We start from the raw sequence: 18738 nt of genomic DNA, 5'->3' as shown, positions 1-18738 counted from the left end.
TGGGCAGAAAAGTTGACGTGGGCACAGGTGGCTGTAACGCCCCCTTCCCCCCAGCTCTCCTCCCTGTGTGGCCCAAGTCTGTCCCTGAAGGCAGCAAAATGGTGAATCTGCTAGCGGTGTCCCAAGGCACAGAGGCATGGTGACTGGCTGCCTGGGCAGTGGCTCCCTCCAGGGAGGAGCTGGAGCTGGTCATGGCTGGTGCCATCCCCAGCCTGTCCTCCTCACTGGGGCTGTGCAGCCTGGAGGCTGGTGGTGTGGCTGACCAGGAGCAAATTTGCTCCTAGTTAGTGTCTGCATATGTGCTACTGCGCATTACTTACTACACAGTTAATCTAGTACAGGGATGGGCAATGATTTTGGCTGGAGGACCGCTTAACGAGTTTTGGTGAGCTGAGGGCTGCAAGGGGCCCTGCCCCTGGTCACTATCTTGGGACAGGACATCCTGCCCCTAACTCCTGACCTTTGCCACCGGACCTTTTGGGAAGGGGGTTTTGCCATCTTGGAACCAGAAAAAAAGCCTGGCTAAATGCACATTAACTAAAGTCAATGCTTTTTAAGTGATGCTTAATGTGTATTAACCTGTTTTAATGCAGATTAAGTAAAAAGCTGGGTGCCTGTACACAATCCAAAAAACAAATTGTATACCAAAAATCAAACATCCACAATAACATATTTTAATTTTATTTAAAAAAAATATTTCTCCTGATTTGTGTATGTTTGCATTGTGTATATAGAGGGAATTGCATAATAGCTCAAAATGAAGTCTTACTTTTATATATGGGGGTGTGGAGGGATGTGGGGGTATGGGTGAATGGGTATGGGTTTGTTGAGGGGGCTGGATGTATATGCAGGGTGTGGGGGAGGGTGTGAGGGGATATGTATATGTGGATGGGTGGGTATGGGGGTTTTTGTGGATATGTGTGTGGGTGGGTATGGGGTTTGTGGGGGGCTGTGGGATGTGTGTGTGTGTGGGTATGTCTGTGGTGGGGTAAGTGCACGTAGCAGTGAGCAGGGCTCCCCCCAGAGGCATGCAGGTATATGTGTGGGGGAGGGTGTGGGTGGGTGTACTGTTTGTGGGGTTTGTGGGGGAGGGTTTGAGGGTATGGTGAGGTATAAGTGGAGCCCCCTGCACATGCCCCCCTGAGCCAGTTAGCACCCACCCCAACCCTGCAGCGGCCTGGAGTCCACTCCAGAAGAGCTCTGTGGCCCTGGTGTGCAGGCCTGCCCATGGACTGGGGCAGTGGTACAGGAGATTGATCTGGGCTCAGCTCACTTGGAACAGAAGTAAAAACCATGCAGCTGAGAGGTCTTCAAGTCCTGGGCACCTGGCTGAGCTCAGGAAAAGAGCCAAGTGTCCACATCTTCACTGCCCAGCTGGTCTAGCTGGCTGCAGGACCTGAGGAGATGGGGGGCTGTGATACCCTTGTGGGGGTAACAATGTGGTTCCTGATGGGCAGAATAGGTCCCTCTCAAGGGCAGCCAGCCATTTGTGGTAAAAGACAGAGGACCCTTTGCATTCTTGTAACAACCAAAAGAGAGGCACCTGCCCTCGTGCTTGTGGTCTGACCTGTTGCGACTCCATGGTATCTCCCAGCCTTGCTGATATTCGAGCACTGACATTCTCCATGCCATTCCCAGAGCCAAGAGCCCTGGGTTTCAGCCTGTCCCAAAAGGCAGGAGAGCTGGCCCATATGTCAGACGCTGTCCTGAACAAAGGTCCAACCCTTTGGCTGCAGGGAGTTGGCATGGTGTGCTGTGAGGAGTGCGAAGGTGGGGGAGAGGGACTTGGGTTTGTAGGGGCTAACCAGCTCTTTCTGTGCTGCATGATGGAGACAGGAAGGCCATTCCAGCCACTGGCAGTGGAATCTCCCTCTTCTGTGAAGGAGGTCCATGTTTTGGCCAAGTTGTATCACAGTGTACCCCCTACCCTCAGGCTCAGATACCCAATGTCAGCTGGCTCCAGGTAGGCAGGCTGGAAGAGGGGGCAGGCTGGGGGGGTTTATAGGCAAAAGAGATTAATCGCTCACTAGCAATCAGAGACTTGGCTAGGTATCACTTCCCCAGGCCCGAAATAACTGGGTTGGCAGGGAAGAGAAACCAGATGTTATCACCATCCTACAGATACCAGGTGAGTTGTAGGGAACCTAGCATGGAAGCAGGAGGAAGGCGGAAGTCATGCATGGCTCTGACCTGTACCACAGTTTTGTGCAGTCTTGCCCCCATTGGTCATGCCCTGCAAGTCCTAGGAATGTACTTGGCCCAGCACACCCCACTGACTCAAATCAGGGGTGCATCTCATTTTAAAGTTCTGGGCCCATGGGGGCAAGAGTCCTGCCAGGAGTGTCAGGTTGGGCTAAGTCTGGCGAGAGTGGGTGGATGGGTCAGGCTGGGCCAGGCAGGGACAACCAAGCATATGGGGGAGGGAGGGAAGGCATGTTAAGCCAGGAGAGACTTGACATGGGATTGGCAGTATTGGGTTCTATTTTCCCCATCACTCTGGTTTGGACTGGGGAGCTAAGGGGCCTAGTGTCTCTATGAAGCATGAGGGCGGCTTTGATGTGGCTACCTGTGGAAGTTGTGCCCAGACTGGGCTTGCAGTGGAGGGAGTGACTACTGCCAGGGCATATAGCCATTTACTCCAAGTGGCACCCTGATCTCATGGAGCTGGGCGTTGGAGCTTGGGAATCAGGTCTCAAGAGGTGCAAGCTTTTATGCCATCTATTGGCCCTGGATAACACATCACAATCACCCTACTTCTGGGTAAGTGGCTATTGGTGGATAACATTTCAACTGTTTAGACTTTTAGTGCTTATTTAGTGCTCATTGCTTATCATTCAATATATTCAATGTAAGTGTGGCTAACCAGTGTGCTAGAAAGCAAAACCAGGCTCTCGTGGCCTACCAGGGGAGCAACTCTGTAACAAGGCAGTTATCACACGTTTCAGAGAGATTTTTTTTATGGGAGTAGAGGGTGTCTAACAAACCATGAGAAGAGAAGCAGTCCCATCTCCCATGTATTCAAAAAATAAGAGCACAGCTTCAGGAATGAACCTGTCCTGGTACCTAGAAGTCCCAATTAGGGATGGTAAATTCCAACTATATGATCACATCTTATCAGATACTGGGTACATAAAACACACATGGATAGTACCTCCATCGGCTGGACAAAGTATGTCAGACTGGCCACCAATGAGTGAGCACCAGCTAGGTACGCAATGAATGGAATAAAGGTATAACACTTGAGGAGAACAAAGAGAGTGTGTACTAATCGCTCAGCAACTTCCTCCAAGTGAGACCACTGCAAACTGAAGCAAGAAACCCGGAGAAGACAATTGCATGCTGGCCAGATGTCTGTCTTCCTGCGTGCCTCTCTGGGCACAGCGTACGGTGAAAGCCTTTGCTTGCTCGCTAATTGTCATACGCTGTTACCGTGTATCAATAAAGGTCTCCAAGTTATCAACCAGATGTGTTGTGGTTGGTCATTTTAGGGATATTGCACCCTGCCCACAACTGAGTATCAGCAGCTAATCCTTAAAATCAGGCCAACAGTTATACCCCCTTGCTATCCAAGGAGAGGAATCTCCTACCACACTTATAGAGTGAAGACTCACCCTGATGGTGCCCTGGCTACTCCTGCAAGGACTCTGGTCTCTAGGCACCAGCAACTCTTATTCCTTCTTCAGATTCAAGTTACCCTAGTTCTTGGCCTATAGCCACTCCTGCCACCAGCTGCCCAGCAAAACCTGCAAACTATCCCCCGGACAGGAAACTCATCAAATGTCAATGCACCAAACCTGTGCTCATTGTCAGGGGACAGTGTGTGATGACTTTTATATGCCCCTGGGACTGGTTCTTGATTGTGGTTTCTGGGGCACACTTCTGCTAGGAGCAACTGCAGTCCCTAGGATGTGTGTGGGGAGGGGAGGTGTGCAGGGGAGTTAGAGGGCACCAGCCCGTGACCATAAGCAGCACAACAAGTGGTGTAGTGGGCAACAAGGGGCAGATAAGCACCAGGGGCTGGTTAGTGCCAAAGGCTCATGCTGTTGGGAACCTCCCCCGACTGCATATCAGCCCCTGGATTTTCCATCCAAGGCCTGCAGCAGGGGGAGGGGAAAGCCACGCACAGGGTCTCAGACACCCTGTGCCACCGTGCCAGTACCATTGAACTGGGAGAAATAACTGAGATGATCTGAGGGCTTAGAGCAAAGGTTTTACTGTTCTGGAAATACAGTGCGGAAATACAGGTGGGCTATGCCATTTCCTGGGCACAGCCCACCAGGGTCTTACAGGGCTCAGGATACACTGACACATAGCTGGGGTTTCACCAGAACATCTAGATGCCAGAGTGGTTCATGACACCAGCATCAAGGTTGGAGCCCGCAATGGGAATTGGGCAGGCAATTGCAGCCCTGTGCTTTCTGTGATCGTAGTGGTCTCTCTGCCAGGTTGTGGGGCAGCTGCAGACACCCAAGTTCTGTGGCCTGTCTTGGCAGGGCTTGTGGCAGTCTGGCCAGGTCATTGGGACATTAGGCATAGCATGTCTGAACCCTGTATTCAGGGCTCGTGGCCTGCAGGCTTCTGTTACTTCATCATGCCCTGGTTCCCTTAGACAAGCCTTGTGGTACTGAAGGGGGTGAGGAAGATCCGAGTGTTGGAGGGAATGAGGATGGGGGCTGTGTCAGTTGTGGTCTCCTCAGCCTCGTTCTTCTCTTCATCCAGGCTCTCATTGATGGAGGGGATGATTTGCACCACCTTCTTCTGGAAATGCACCTGCTTGTGTGGCGCTAGTATGTTGGGCAGGGTCAGGGTTGGCTCAGCAGTCTGGGCAATGCCCCCATCCATGCCACCCTTCAGAATGTTCTTCATGTGTCTGAACAAGGAGGTATGCTGGTTCTGGAGTGCCTCGTTGAAGGTGTAGGTTTGCTCAGTTTCTGTAGTGCCTGTGGTGGCTGTAGCCGTAGCGCAGGGGTCAATATACTGCTCTGGCTGGGCACATGCTTTCTTGCAGGCTGGGCTCTTCTGTCTCTTGCTTAGCAGGAAGTAGGCCAGGCCAGTGAGCACGAGCATAGAGCCTGGGAAGAGGGGCATATCTACTACCAGAGCCAGGAGAAGGAAAAGGGTTCCTTCCTTTCTTGTGTCCTTGTGACAAGGTATTTAGCAGAATTGGCAGATTCATTGGAATCTGACAGGGGCGCACTATGAGCGCTGCTTCTGTGGCCTTTCTGGACCTCTGGCCTTCCAGCCACTCACCCCAGTGTTCACACCACTGGAGTAGAGTAGGCAAAAAGTTTGCCAGACCAACTGCCAACAGCCAGTGAGCTTAGCATGCATCAATGAAGCCAAATAAATGGCCCAGGGGGCCCCTACCACACCCCTTGCTTCTGGACTGTCCCCACTGGACATGCTGTTCCTCTTTCACCTGCATAGTGTCCATGGGCCCTACATGCTACTTACCAGGGATGGTGACATGCCAGATGAGGACAGGGTGCAAGAAGCAGGCCACAGAGAGCAGCACATAACCCAGGAACTTCTGGAAGCTGCCTGGTTGTCTGACTCGCTTCCAGCAGGCATGTGTCAGGGAGCTTGGTTGGCATCTGGGAAGAGAGGGGACTCATGGGCTTGGGTACCGAATTGTATTCCAGACAGATCCAGATGTCAGATTTCTTCTAACCCCCAGCTTCATAGCTGTGTATCTACCAATGGCTGCCTGAATCCCCTGGGATTCAACACCAGCCTGGGTTTGGAATTGGTTCAAGATAAGGCCTAAGCCACTCCTTAGGGAAGGGAGCCCAGGGCTGTGCCTTCTAGGTGCCAAGTTCTCTCTCATTTCATTTCTTCTGCCTCACAGGACATATGCTAGCACCTGGTGCACAGGGGTCAGGGCAGCAACCTGGTCCCCACAGCCTGGTCAAAGGATAGGGAAAATGTTGCCTGCAAGGGCTATGTTGTCCCAGGGGGGTCTGTGGTTGCAGATACCCTGGTGCGACCAGCCCTGTGCTGCTCCCACCAAGCGTGTAATAGGTACATGGGAAATGATGCAAGTGGTGTTTACTCACATGAAGCAGGTTCCCAAAAGCAGGCTAACAAAGAAGGAGGCTTCACAGACAGTCACTGCTGCCCCTGAAAAACTGAAGGAGTGAGTCATCAGGCTGCAGAGTCCTCTGATAGCAACAGTGGAGGTCCAAGGACCAGTTTGAGGCCACAGTGCCAGAAATGAACTCCATCTCAGATCTAATTGCCAGGGCACCACACAAGAAAGACCAACGCTCTTCCATTTGGGCAGGTCCCCTTTGAATGTGGCCACACTGCCCGGTGACTGAGTGCTCTGCCTGGGTTTGCAGGTAGCATGGAATGGCACAGGGGTGACCTGCCTCCTGGGGGTCCATCAGGCTGTTGACCCTGAAATCTAAAGGCAGCAACTTTCCATACTATGCCACATATCACATGCTTATGAATAAAACACAATTTTCTGTGGAAGGCAGAGCGGAAAAAAATAGATTTTTCCTTCAAAGTGCCATCAGGTATTTTTTTCAAGGAAACACAGGCAGGTGCAATGGTGGTGAGGGAGGTGGGGAGAAGGAGGGAGAAGGAGCAAAAACTTGTGGCTCTGTTAATCCTTCATCTGCAGGATGGGGCAGGTACTTCTCCAAAGAGGAGCTGGGCAATTCAGCTACAGACAGATCACTCCCAGCTGACTTGGTAGGCACTGATAGCTGAGCTAAAGTGCCTGGCCCCTCCATTTGAAACAGGTGGACCCTCAGCTGACTTACAGGTGCTGCTGGTGACCACCCAGCTTGAAAAGGACCAGGCACTTTGGCTCCTGCATGATAAGGCCATCTATTCCCCACATTTTTTCATTTAAGACATACACCCCAAATTCCAGTAGCTAATTTTCAGGGGGAAAGATGCATGTCATATGTGAGTAAATACAGTACATTTATACAGTTAAAGAGGTCTCTGAGGATTGCTGTGTGGGAAGGAAGGCTATCATGTTATGGAGATCTATGTGTGGCATCTCATCCAGGTGCCACCCCTCCCAGTTCCTATCTTTGGGCAGGCATACTCACAGCAAGTAGAAAGCCAGGCTCTTGAACCGTCCTTGCTGCAGAGTCTCTGCTCCCACTCCAAGCAGCACTGGGGAGAGAGAGCAGGAAAAGTGATCGCATTGGGGCAGGATTCAAGTTACATCAAGGAGACAGTGGAGACAGTGTCCTCAGTGCACAGCCATAGCCTACTATGTGTTGCTCAGCACTGCATCTTCATGGCCTGGTCTGCAGGAGAATTGAAGGTGTGGGGTCCAGTACTAAGAGGGAAAGATCAAGAGCCACAAGTTCTGGCCTCTGTCCCTTATTTTGCCACCAATCTTCATGCTTCTCTTTGCTTCAGTTTTTCCAATGGCCTAAGCCATCCCGTTTCCTCCACTTGGTACAGTGCATTGAGACTCCCAGAGGTCATAGGGCTTCCCTAAGAGCAGAGCAATCTTAGTTCTGTTCACTGGGCACAGATACAGCCCCTGAGCAATCTTCACTGGGGAGACCCTATGTGCAAGAGAGGCTCTGTCCTTGTCACACCTGCCCCATATCTGAGCATTTACCTTTTGGATTGGTGGACACCCGACTGGCCACACACTAGTCCTCTGTGGATAGGGACTTGTCCTGTTGTACCACATCTGGGATTCCAGCTCAAGGCAGTGCCCTGACACAGGCTCAGCAGTGCTGGGGTGAGGTCCCTCTCTACAGCCTGGTCTATCTCTGCCCTGTCATTATGCATGCTAACCCTGTCTCCTTCCTCCCTGGCTGCCTCTTCTCCATTGCATCATTACTAGGTGCAGTAATATGGCAGTTGTGGGAAGTGGGTGACCTGAAGGAAGAGCAAGCAGGACGGGGCAACAGGGGAGCTTTCAGTTGCTTTCTTTCTTCCTGAGAAATCAAGGCAATCAACTGGTTACCTCAGGTGTCTGTACACAAACTCATGGAGCCTGGAAAACAAGCAGGAAGAATTGGAAGTCCTAGCACGGTCAAGGAACTATGGTGGGACTGGAATAACAGAGACTTGGTGGGATCTCGCATGCCTGGAGCACTGTCATGGATAAGTAAAAACTGTTCAGGAAGGACAGGCAGGGGAGAAGAGGAGGAGTTGCGCTGTATGTAAAAGAGCCATCTGATTTCTCAGAGCTCCAGTATGAAACTGGAGATAGGCCTGTTGCAAGTCTCTGGGTTAGGGTCACAGGAGAGAGCAACAAAGGTGATGCCATGGTGGGGGTCTGCTATAGACTGCCAGACCAGGAGGAAATGGTGGACGAGGCTTTCTTCAAACAGCTAGCTCAACTTTCCCAGTCATAGGCCCTGGATCTCATGGGGGATTTCAATCACCCTGACATCTGCTGGGAGGGCAATACAGCAGTGCACAGGCAATCCAGCAAGTTTTTGGAGAGTGTTGGGGATGACTTCCTGGTGCAAGTGCTGGAGCAGCCAACTAGGGGCTGTGCTCTTCTTGACCTGCTGCTCAAAAATGGGGAAAAATTGGTGGGGAATGTAGTAGTGGATGAAAACTTGAGCAGCAGCAACCATGAGATGATTGAGTTCAGGACTCTGAGGAAAGGAAGGATAGAAAGCAGCAGAGTAAGGACCTTGAATTTCAGGTAACCAGACTTAAGACTTCCTCAGGGAACTGTTGGGCAGGATCCCCTGGGAAGCCAGACTGAGGGAGAGAGGAGTCCAGGAATGCTGGGTGTACTTTAAAGAAGCCTTACTGAGAGTGCAGGAACAAACCATCCTGAGAAGAAAGGCTAGCAAGTATGGCAGAAGACTAGCTTGACTCAGCATGGAACTCTTCAATAAATTAAATCACAAAAAGGAAGCTTATAATCACAAAAAGGAAGTGGAAACTAGGACAACAACTAGGGAGGAGTATAAGAGTATTGCCAGGGCATGCAGGGAATGAAGTCAGGAAGGCCAAAGCACAATTGGAGTTGCAGCTAGCAAGGGATGTGAGGGGGAACAAGAAGGGTTTCTACAAGTATTTCAGCAACAAGAGGAAGATCAGGGAAAGTGTGGGTCCCTTACTGCATGGGGGAGGCAGAAAAGGCTGAAGTATTCAATGCCTTTTTCACCTCAGGTTTCACAGGCAAGGGCAGCTCCCAGACTACTCCTGGACAGGGGGGGGATGTCTTGCAGCCGATTGCGCTGACCAGGGGGAGGCGGGTGTCCCCAGCAGCCAATCTCACTGACCGGGGGGAAGGGGGGTCCCCCATGGACTGAAAGTATTTCTGGTCCACTTCCGGGTCTGCCGGGGAGCGCGCAGGGGGCCCCCTCGTGCCCACCCCCAGCTTGGCATTTGGCTGTGGGGAGACCCTGAGTGCCCCACCCCAGGAGATACCAGTCACCAAGTTGGGGGGGGTCCGCGGGGGGAGGGGGGGTCTTCAGCACGCTCCCTGGCAGACCTGAAAGTGGACTGGAAGTGCTTCTGGTCCAGTTCCGGGTCTGCTGCCGAGCGCTGTGGGGACCCCCTGCCCCCCCCACACTTCTGTGGGACACTCCACGTGGCCCAGCATCTCAGTCTTCACAAGCCGCCTGCTACCTAGAGGTATGTAGAAAAAACATTTAAAGCTGTGTCTATGTCCAAATCGCCGAATCTCTCCGAATCGATTCAGAGAGTTCTCATTCGATTTGGAGAGATTAAAGGGTCCTCTGATTTGATTCAGATTTGGAGATTCGGCCACCAAATCAGGCTGAATCTCCACCGAATCGAATCAGGACCAAAGCTTCACGCAGCCCTAATTGGTACATGTGTTGCCAGCAGGTCAAGGGAAGTGACCCTTTAATTTAGCTAGGCCCTCTAGCCTAGGCCCACTGAATTGAACCTGGCTTTGAGGCTCTAGCTCTGTTTGTCCCTTCCATCACTGGGCCCCTGGCCCCTGTGTGGCTCTGCCCTCTCTCTCTGCCTGCTCTGGGCTCAATAACTGCTTACACCTTGTACCTAACCCTGACAAGGTCTCAAGGCAGTCAAGTGTCCCTTGCGCACTAAGGAGGCCTCCGTACCTCCCCTTCCAGCCTCATTCCACACTGCTTCCCCTGATGCCCCCGCACATGGAGGACACGTTGCCCGGGCAGCTTGGAGCTCGCAGTGGCAAGGAGATCCCTGCATGGCTCCGCTGTTCCTTGCCACGCCAGGTCTCACATGCTGGGCTGTGGAGGCCCTGGGAGAGGGTAGCAGGGTAGCAGCCTGAGCCAGCAGTGGGCAGCCTGCCCCCACCCCTGCCCTGTGCACAGATCTAGGGGGTACCCCCCCGCCCCATGGGAGTGCACGTGGCAGCAGGGAGCTAGCCCCACCCCCACCCCCAAACAAGCTGCTCACGGCCCCATCCCACTCCCCACCCGGGCCCTATGTCCATGCATTACAGCCCAGGCCCCAAGCCCCATGCACCACCTGGCTGGGTAGCAGCTCCAGCCCTGCCCAACTACTCCCCTCCCCCCCCCGCCCAAGAGGGGCCTCAATTCCTCCCTGCTGCTTATCTGTGGGAGCCACTCTCCAGGCTGCCTGGGGCCAGGCTGCCTTCAGTACTTTTTTAATGCAATGCATAGTTAACTTGTAGAATTTATTGCCACAGGAGGTGGCAGAGACAGATAGTATGGCCAGGTTCGAAAAGGGACTAGATTAATTCATGGGTGATGGATCTATTAATAGCTCTCATTAACTGTTGGACAGAATGGTTGGAAATGTTTACTCCAGCATGTCTAAACCAAAACCAGAGAAAGCCAGGAAAGATAATGAATAGGGGATAAATCTCTTTAGATTTATCTAGTTCAGTATTCTCTCTCTAAAACATTCACTGTCAGAGACAAGCCTATTTTCTATGACAAGGGAAACATGGCTCAGACCCACCAGGAGAACTATAAGCCTCTCTTATTATGGGAGGTCACTGGAGGCATAGCACCTGATTACTTGGGACAACTGAAAAGAAAATAGGGATGGGAGTGACAGTCACAGGTTTATAACAAGGCTTCCAAGGGGGGACTCCAAGTAGAGTACATTGACCACTGCACCCTGAATGAGTTGAAAGAGACTATTGAAGCTAACCAATGAAATTCTGACTGGACACATGAGCAGAGGAATAAAAGGAAAATAGTTCCGCAGTTGTCTGGGTTTCCCCTAGACAGAGCCTCTTCCCTGTTCTGGTAGATGAACAGCTTGGTCAAAGACAGGAGGAAGTTGGCCAGGAGGTCATGGGACTTGGTGGGGCCATGGATGGGGAGTGCATGAAAGAAAAGGTGCAGCCATAACTTCAGGAAGAGATTTCTGAGGAGGCAGGAATCCTTTCCTTGGATCTATTTGTCATGCACCTGCTGATGCACGATAAAGTGCAGTTAGCTTTGCTGATGATTTCATCATCAGAAAAGCTCTCTGTTCACGACTCGTGTTCATCTGGGAGTCCACTACGACTCCGAGATCCCTTTCTGCTTCTGTGCTGCTGAGAGGGTCACTTCCTAGCCAGTAGGTGTGCTACAAATTTTTGCGCCCTAGGTGCAGCACTCTGCACTTGTCCTTGTACTGCATCCTATTGTGTACTGCCCACTTTTCTAACCTGGCAATAGTTTCATAGTTGGTAGGGTCGGAAGGGACCAGAGCAGATCAAGTCCAACCCTGGGCAGGAAAGAATGCTGGGGTCAAACGACCCCGACTAGGTGATTATCAGCAGGGACCCTGGTTTTCTCTGGTTAGAAATTGCAAATTCTCTGGTTAAAAACCCAAAATCCATGATAAAAATTAAAGGCCCCCCAAAGCCCCTCCTAGTGCTGCTGGTGCCCTGTACTCCCCCCACAGTCTCAACATCCCCCCGATGCCCCTCGCAACAGCCCCCAGACCGGACCCACAGACACTGACACTGACACCCCCCCCAGCAGGTAAAGGGGGGGAAGGGGCGGGGCAGGGCAAGGGAAAGGGAAGGTGCTGGGGGGGGTAGATCAGGAAGGGGGGAGTGAGCCCCTGTGCCCGCTCCCAGGATCAGGCCAGTGGGTGAGGGCAAGGGTGCCACTCAGTGGGCCACACACATGCCGGCCAGCCTGACAAGAGGTTCACACACGGAGGCCACCACCGCAACTCTGCCACTGCATCCTGCGCTACCATCCCACGGCCACCTGAATGGCTTTGTGGGCAAGTGGCACAGGGTGCGGCAGCAGCAGCGTGATGGCAACCACTGTGTGAAGGCCATATATGCCGGGAGTGAAACGGGGGGCTTGCATGCAGCGGCATGCCTCACAACCGGCTGCACGGCTCCGCGGTGGTGCGGGGTGGTGGCGGCTGCATGCGGGGGGGGGGGCAAGCGCTGCCACTGCGGTGGCCGGGCGGCACGCAGCCATTCCCAGCCCCACCACCGCGCCGCTGCCGCCGGCCGCACAGCTCCGAGCACAGCTCCGCGGCGGCAGCAGGAGGTTGTGCAGGCAGCGGCCGTCACCGCTGGCACGGGAAGCTGCTGCCGCTTGCCTGTGAGGCTGCCCGTGACAGCCGCTGCATACAAAACGTCCCGCTGCCGCCGCGGAGCCGTGCTCGGAGCTGTGCGGCCGGCGGCAGCTGCGCAGCACGGGGCGGTGGTGGGATGGCTGCGTGCCGCCCGGCCACCACCACGCTGCTGCCGGCTGGCGGCCGGCCGCACAGCTCCACGCACGCATCCGCGGCGGCAGCGGGAGGCTGTGCAGGCAGCGGCCGTCACCGCCGTCACGGCCCTCCGAGTAAGGGCTGCAGCGCCGACCACGGGGCGGTGCTCCGGCAGCATGCCAGCCTCCCTCTCCCCCGGGCAGCCGGCCGGGCGGCATGTGTGCGGCCCGCACAGGGCGGGCACCACCACGCTGCGCCCCGCATCACTTGCCCGCAAACACCCCCCCGGCAGAGGGGCACCCCTGCCCTCACCCCCTGGCCCTGCTCCCAGCTGTTGTGTGCCGCCGGGCGCCCGCAGCACCCACCGCTCCCTCAGCCTCCAACCATCTTCCCCAGCCCTGCCCCACAGCCCCACTTACCTCCCTGCTCCAGGGGCGAAGGGCGAGTCTGAGCCCGAGCCCCAGCCCGGCCTTGGCTGCCTCAAAGGCTCAGGCTCAGGCTGGGGGTTTCCCGCTTTTCTTGCAATTGGCTCTCGCAGGCTGGAGCTGTGCCAACCTGCAAGAGCTCTTTGCAAAAGTGGATAACCCACAGATTTCTCTGCTAAAAAGAGAAATCCGTGTTTTCTCTGATAAAAACAGGGAATCCGTGGTTTTCTCTGTTTTTCCGTGGCAAACAGAAAACCCGGATCCCTGGTGATTAACTAGTCTCCTTTTGAAGCCTGCAGTCGTTCCCCACCCTCCAGAGTGTGCACTTCACCCCACAATTTGGTATCCTCCGCAAATTTGGACAGAGTACACTTCACACCTGCATCCAAGTCACTGATGAAGACATTGAAGAGTACAGGTCCAAGGACTGAACCCTGCAGGACCCCACTGCCCATACTGACCCATCTACTACCACTCCCTGGGTGCACCGCTAAGCCAATTTGCCACCCACCAGACCATGTAAACATCTGTGTCACAGCCTCTTAATTTATTTATGAGATTAATGAGATTTATGTATAAACAAGTATTAAATGACTGTGCCATAACCAGAGTTATTATACAGTAGTGCTGATGAACAGCTTTTTTGTGATGCTGATGGCACAGTAGCCCAAGACTACTACACAGTAGCATCCCATCATGGTTTCTGCCATGTGATGCTACTGCTCAGTAGTCTTGGTGCAGTCAGTGTCTCATGTAGATGCAGCCAGTTTGACTATCACTGTGCATGGATGGGGCTGAGTGAGAGAGAGGTTTGCGTAGGCTTTGGCAGCTTCTCTCCATTTGTTTCGAAGGAGCCTCACAATGTTGTATCTGCCCCGAGGTCTCAAGCAGCATGTAGACTCTTTTCCCTGTAGTTTTTTGCACTGGTACCTTTGTAGCATGGTTCACTGCTGTGAATATTTCAGGGCTTTGTATCCAGCCCCAACCTGGGTTTGGCTTTTCACAACAATCAGCCCTGTGGCTGGGCTCTGCTTTCTTGAGGTGCTTGCTTTATCTTTTCCTCTTGGCTTGGACAAGGAGTATCTCATAGCCAGCTTCAGAGAATCATACAATAATGAAAAAGTAGAGCTGGAAGGGACTTCCGGAGGTCATGTAGTCTAACCCCTGCTCAAGACAGAATCATCCTTATCCAAACTGCTTCATACAAGTTCTTGGCTAACATATTTTTTAAATGAAATGATCAACCCTATTGCACAACTACAAGGCACAGTGCCCAAAGGCACCAAAAGCACCCAAACCTGTCACAGGTAAAGCAGGAGGATGAGAGATGTCAGTGACCCATTGCTGCAAGAGTTGCTGCAAGAGTTGTTAAACTGCACTTGAGAGATCCAAGGAAGAGGGCCTTTCAGGAAGATAAAACCCACCACAGTCCATACCAGTCTGACTATGGGGTAAAATTCCTTCCTGAATCCAAATGTGATAATCAATCTGATCCTGCGGGTAGGGGCAAGACCCTCTCACCAGGAACCTCCAGGTTTTAATCCCAGCAGGACCATTGGCACACCCCAGTCAAAATCCCCAGCCTTGGCTGGAGACAACACCCAGTGCTTCTAAGGTAAGTGAAAAACCCCTGACCCGTCCAGCAACAGGAAGGGAAAAAATTCCATCCATTCCCATGTGGCAACCAGCACAACCCAGAAGCATGGGAAGAACCAAAACCCCCATCCTGCTCTGCAACCTGTGGACAGTACGCACATCTCCATACATCACAGCCTTCAATAGGACAGCCAGAACTCCTCTTTCTGTATCACCTTCATAAACTTATCCCTGCTGTTTTAATTTTCTTTCATAACTAAGCTGGTTGGAGCAGAGGTGGCTGGTGCCTCCTAAGTCTAGCGGGGCACAGTTTGTGGGCGGGCCTGGGGGCAGGCCAAAAGCCTCATATCCACTCCTATACTTCTGTGCCATGGTTTAGTGCCCCCCTGCCCCAACACAACACTGGCCTGCATGGCAATAAAACTGCCCCATCCTGAGCAGTGCTGAGTCGGGGGCCAAGCTGAGGTAGGGGGAAGGCTCATACCCCTGTGCCCCTGTCCCCCCACCCCTACCAGTTGCCTGTGGTTGGAGACTTCTGCTTTGTTCTCCTGCTCCTGAGCATGGTCCTCTCCAGTATCTACCTGCTCTATGCTACAGAGCTTTTTTTGTTATTTGCCAGTGACCTGTGTGTAGAGGAGATCCTGGGCTTCCAAATCATGATCTTTACAGAGCACTCCAGGCATAGTTACTCCTATACAAATGACAAGGGCATGCAATGACCTAGTCCAGGGGTGACTAACCTGCAGCACACAGACCACAAGTGGCATGGATGGCCTCTGTGTGTGGCACACAGCAGACTGGGGAGGGAACAGGCAGCACAGTGGCAGATAGGGCAGGAAGCAGAAAGCAAATCAGGCACAGGGCACAGGGCAGGGAGTAGAGCACCAAATTAGGCAGGAGAAGGGAATCAAGGTGGCACTTGGGAAATGTATGAAGCTAATTTGTGGCACACCTGGCAAAAAGATTGGCCACCAATGACCAACTTTTAGACCAGTAGGGTTTTCTGATGGAGATTTCAGGTTGGAACTGCTGGCTCTAGTGGCCCATTTTCTACTCGCTGCTGACATTTCACTAAGAGCCAAAGGCAGCATCCTCCAGCTGGGACAAACAGAGATTTTATTCCCATTTGGTCTCTGGCACTCAGGGAGAAAAGCCAGGTAAGCAGATTGGTGTTTGATGTTTGTACGGAGGCTACAGAGTTAAGCGCTCCCTGAGTCCTCTGCTTAGTTGCTTATAAAGGAGGCAGAGTGGCAACTCTGGAGTAGCTGCAGCTCTCAGTCCTACTCAGTATACAACCCCTTTTCAATAGCACTTTCTGTCTTTACATAGGGCTTGGAAACACTTCCCACTTTCACAAACCCTTTAGCCCAACACATGCTCTCTCCATCCATAAAGGCTTCTTTACCCTTCTCCCCATCACTGCTGATTCAGGTCTACTAACGGTGGAAACTAAACCCCACTCCTGTGAACCTGCCATCTCTGAGAAGAGGAGCCCAGTTTCTAAGTTTTGCCGAGCCCCATCTCACAATTTGAGGTGGCCCCAGTCTACCACCTGGAATTGTCACAGAATTATAAATCAGAGCCTGTCCAGGCACTGACAGGACTAAGTTGCATATTCCCTATTTGGCAGATGTGGAAATGGAAGCACATAAAAACACAATCAGAAGCAGGAATAAAACCCAAGAGCCTGGGGACCTATTCACTACCTATTTCTTGCCACAAAAGCAGGCCCTCACTCTTACCTGCTGCTGTGGAGATCCCCAGCAGTCTGCAGGTGTACTCCAGTGTCTTCCAGAGCCCTTTGTGCTCCATGGCAGAGAGAGACAAGAAACTTCAACCCACTGGTAGGAGTGCCTTCCCCCACTGCAATACCTACATGGCTCTGTGGCAAGGCCTATCCAGAGGTGGAACTCAGTTCTCCTGCAAAGGGTCCAATGACCTTCCCTAGGGGAATGGCTGTCTCCAAACCACTTGACTTCCAAAGCAAAGCCCTTGAGGGTGCAACTGAAGTGAAACAGGTTGCCACCAAACAGAACCGGCCAATGCTGCTCCTTCCAGTTCCCTTAAGGGCTGAGAAGTCTGGTCTCCTGCCAGCTGTTTGTTTCCTGTGCTGTTTGGAGAGCTCTGATGAATGATTGGCAAGGCAGAGCAGTCTGGGATTGTGAAGGGATATGCAGCAGGGAACATTTTTTTCTCTGCCGGTGGCTGTGGGAGAACAAGCTGATTAAATGCACACAAAGCTCTTAATTCTTAACAGCTTTCAGCAGATTAACCAGGGATGAGGGGGAGGTGCAGGGACTTGCTCTTCTCCTGGGAAAAGCACAAACCAGCTTCATAAAGTCCCAGGACAGTCTGTAGAGGACAATAGGGAGGGAAGTCTTTGACTTACAAGCCTTTTGTACAGGTGATGCTGCACCACTTCAAAAGCCTTCAATTTTGCACTCTGAGGTTGGTCATGGTGGGTGGAGTGCTGAGAAGATGCTAGAATATGATTATCTAAAGGAAGGCAAGTTGTAACAAGGCTTCCATAGATGAACCTGCAGAAGGATCATTAACGGGGTCTCGCATGCTGACCTGGGGTGTAGGGTGGGGGTCAAACACCCTCATCCTGATCTCCAGCAGCTGCATGCACAGCAGTCATGTCCAGGCCCAGACCCACATAGCCTTGGTTGCTGCTCTGCATTCAGGATAGGTCCCTGGCAGTGGGAGCTTGGTGCTGAGGGGCCCTGGGGTACACCCTTTCTACCCTGAATCCCTTGCCTTGACTTTGAGGGGAGACAAGGAACAGGGTCCAGAGAGACGCTGAATGGGATTTTCCTCTGTCAGCGCTGGTCCATCACCAGGCTGCCCTCCACATTTTGGCACTTTCTTCCAAAACCACATTTCCTGAGTCTTCTCTGGGCTGCCTGTCCTGGCCAGCCCCACCCTTCACTCACATCCCACTGTGGATGGGTGCTGGATGACAGCGACTGCAGAGCTAGGCAGCTGTGTGGAGAAGGCTTGTCTTGGGGAAGCCAGAAATGTGTCAGCCCCCAGGGAAACAGCCAGAAACCCAAGGGAAACCCCAGCATTCCCAGTGGGAAAGTTCTGGCCATGGCAGTGAGTCCTTGGCACCACTCTCAAAGTGGATGCTTCCCCCGCTGAGGGATGCAGAGACAGCTGGCAGGTGCTGAGCATGTCTTTGCATCCCATCCAGTGCCCATCCCTCACCCTTCTCAGAAGGTAAGGCAGCATCTGCAAGTGGGGGTTGGAACCCACTGGAGTTGGAAACCATTTCCCTCAGCCAGGTGCCAGGTTCCTAGCACTCTGTTCCTCATCTTGCCCTTCTCTGCTCCAGCCCCTGTCCACATGGGTGGGTGACTGAGCATGGGGTGGATGGGATAGGGGCAGACATAGGTTCAAAGATTCACATGTACCAACATGTCCACATGCCCAGCTGCAGGAGGTCTGCCAATGGAGGCTGGGTATGCACAAGTGTAGCCATGCCCTCTGTCTTTACATCTCTGCTGTTAGGGGCAGGTTCTCTCCTTACCAGGGCAAGTGCTGCTGGGTCAGTTCTAGCATAAATGGTCTCTCATGGAAGGGAAAGCACTGAGAAGGGTGATCATCTCAGATGCCAAAAACCTAAAGCTTTGTGGGTGCTGGGTCCAGGGCTATACTGATGCCCTCCACACACATGCATGAAAGATCAGCCCAAACTGAATACAGCTACACTCTGCACCACTGGACTGGGTCTGGGGGAAGAGGACACTCCACATGCCTGAGACCCCAATTTCACAGGAAATTATGAGGGGAATATACAGAGACGTGCCTCTCAGCTGGAGACAAGCCACTTTCCTGCTCATTATACACAGAATTGTCTTCCATATGTAAGATGTGCAGATAGAAGCCCCAGGGCATAAGACAGCCATTCAGGGTGCCTGCATGTGTGAATGTGTATAAAACAGGTGTGCTCAACCCCCAGCCCCAGACCAGATCTGGCACCTGGTACCATGTAATCCATACAGCAAGGTTCCCTGAAGATCCTGTGGGAGTCCCACTGGGCCCTGCAAGTTAGATAAGGCATACAGGGCAATGCAAGGCCCAATCCCAATTTACAGGGACTAGATGGGAGCAATGCAGA

General features: G+C 52.7%; 1 protein-coding gene across 2 annotated transcripts; it reads right to left on the bottom strand.

The window, feature by feature from the left end:
• Positions 1-4190: 4190 nt before the first annotated feature.
• On the bottom strand, positions 4191-16572 carry TMEM72 (transmembrane protein 72). 2 transcript variants are annotated; one of them, XM_019489216.2, is made up of 5 exons: positions 16358-16572; positions 7068-7134; positions 6057-6128; positions 5455-5594; positions 4191-4949 (listed from the first exon to the last, which is right to left on the bottom strand). In XM_019489216.2, exons 1-5 carry the CDS (start codon positions 16425-16427, stop codon positions 4606-4608), a joined length of 693 nt encoding a protein of 230 aa, XP_019344761.1. In that variant the 5' UTR covers positions 16428-16572; the 3' UTR covers positions 4191-4605. The 2 variants fall into 2 exon arrangements, with proteins under 2 accessions (XP_019344761.1, XP_019344756.1); XM_019489211.2 differs by having other exon boundaries at positions 4191-5072; positions 16358-16570.
• Between the last annotated feature and the right edge of the window lie 2166 nt (positions 16573-18738).

The sequence above is a fragment of the Alligator mississippiensis genome, chromosome 6 (genome assembly GCF_030867095.1).
Source record: "Alligator mississippiensis isolate rAllMis1 chromosome 6, rAllMis1, whole genome shotgun sequence".
NCBI lineage: Eukaryota > Metazoa > Chordata > Crocodylia > Alligatoridae > Alligator > Alligator mississippiensis.
This window is presented reverse-complemented; position numbering and strand designations above follow the sequence as displayed.

Excerpts from the sequence above, each read along its gene's own strand:
- TMEM72 (XM_019489211.2), bottom strand. The coding sequence starts at position 16,427 with ATGGAGCACAAAGGGCTCTGGAAGACACTGGAGTACACCTGCAGACTG. Across the intron at positions 7,135-16,357 it reads GGGGATCTCCACAGCAGCAG|TGCTGCTTGGAGTGGGAGCA; the intron begins GTAAGAGTGAGG and ends CTCTCTCCCCAG. Across the intron at positions 5,595-6,056 it reads CTTTTGGGAACCTGCTTCAT|ATGCCAACCAAGCTCCCTGA; the intron begins GTGAGTAAACAC and ends CTCTCTTCCCAG.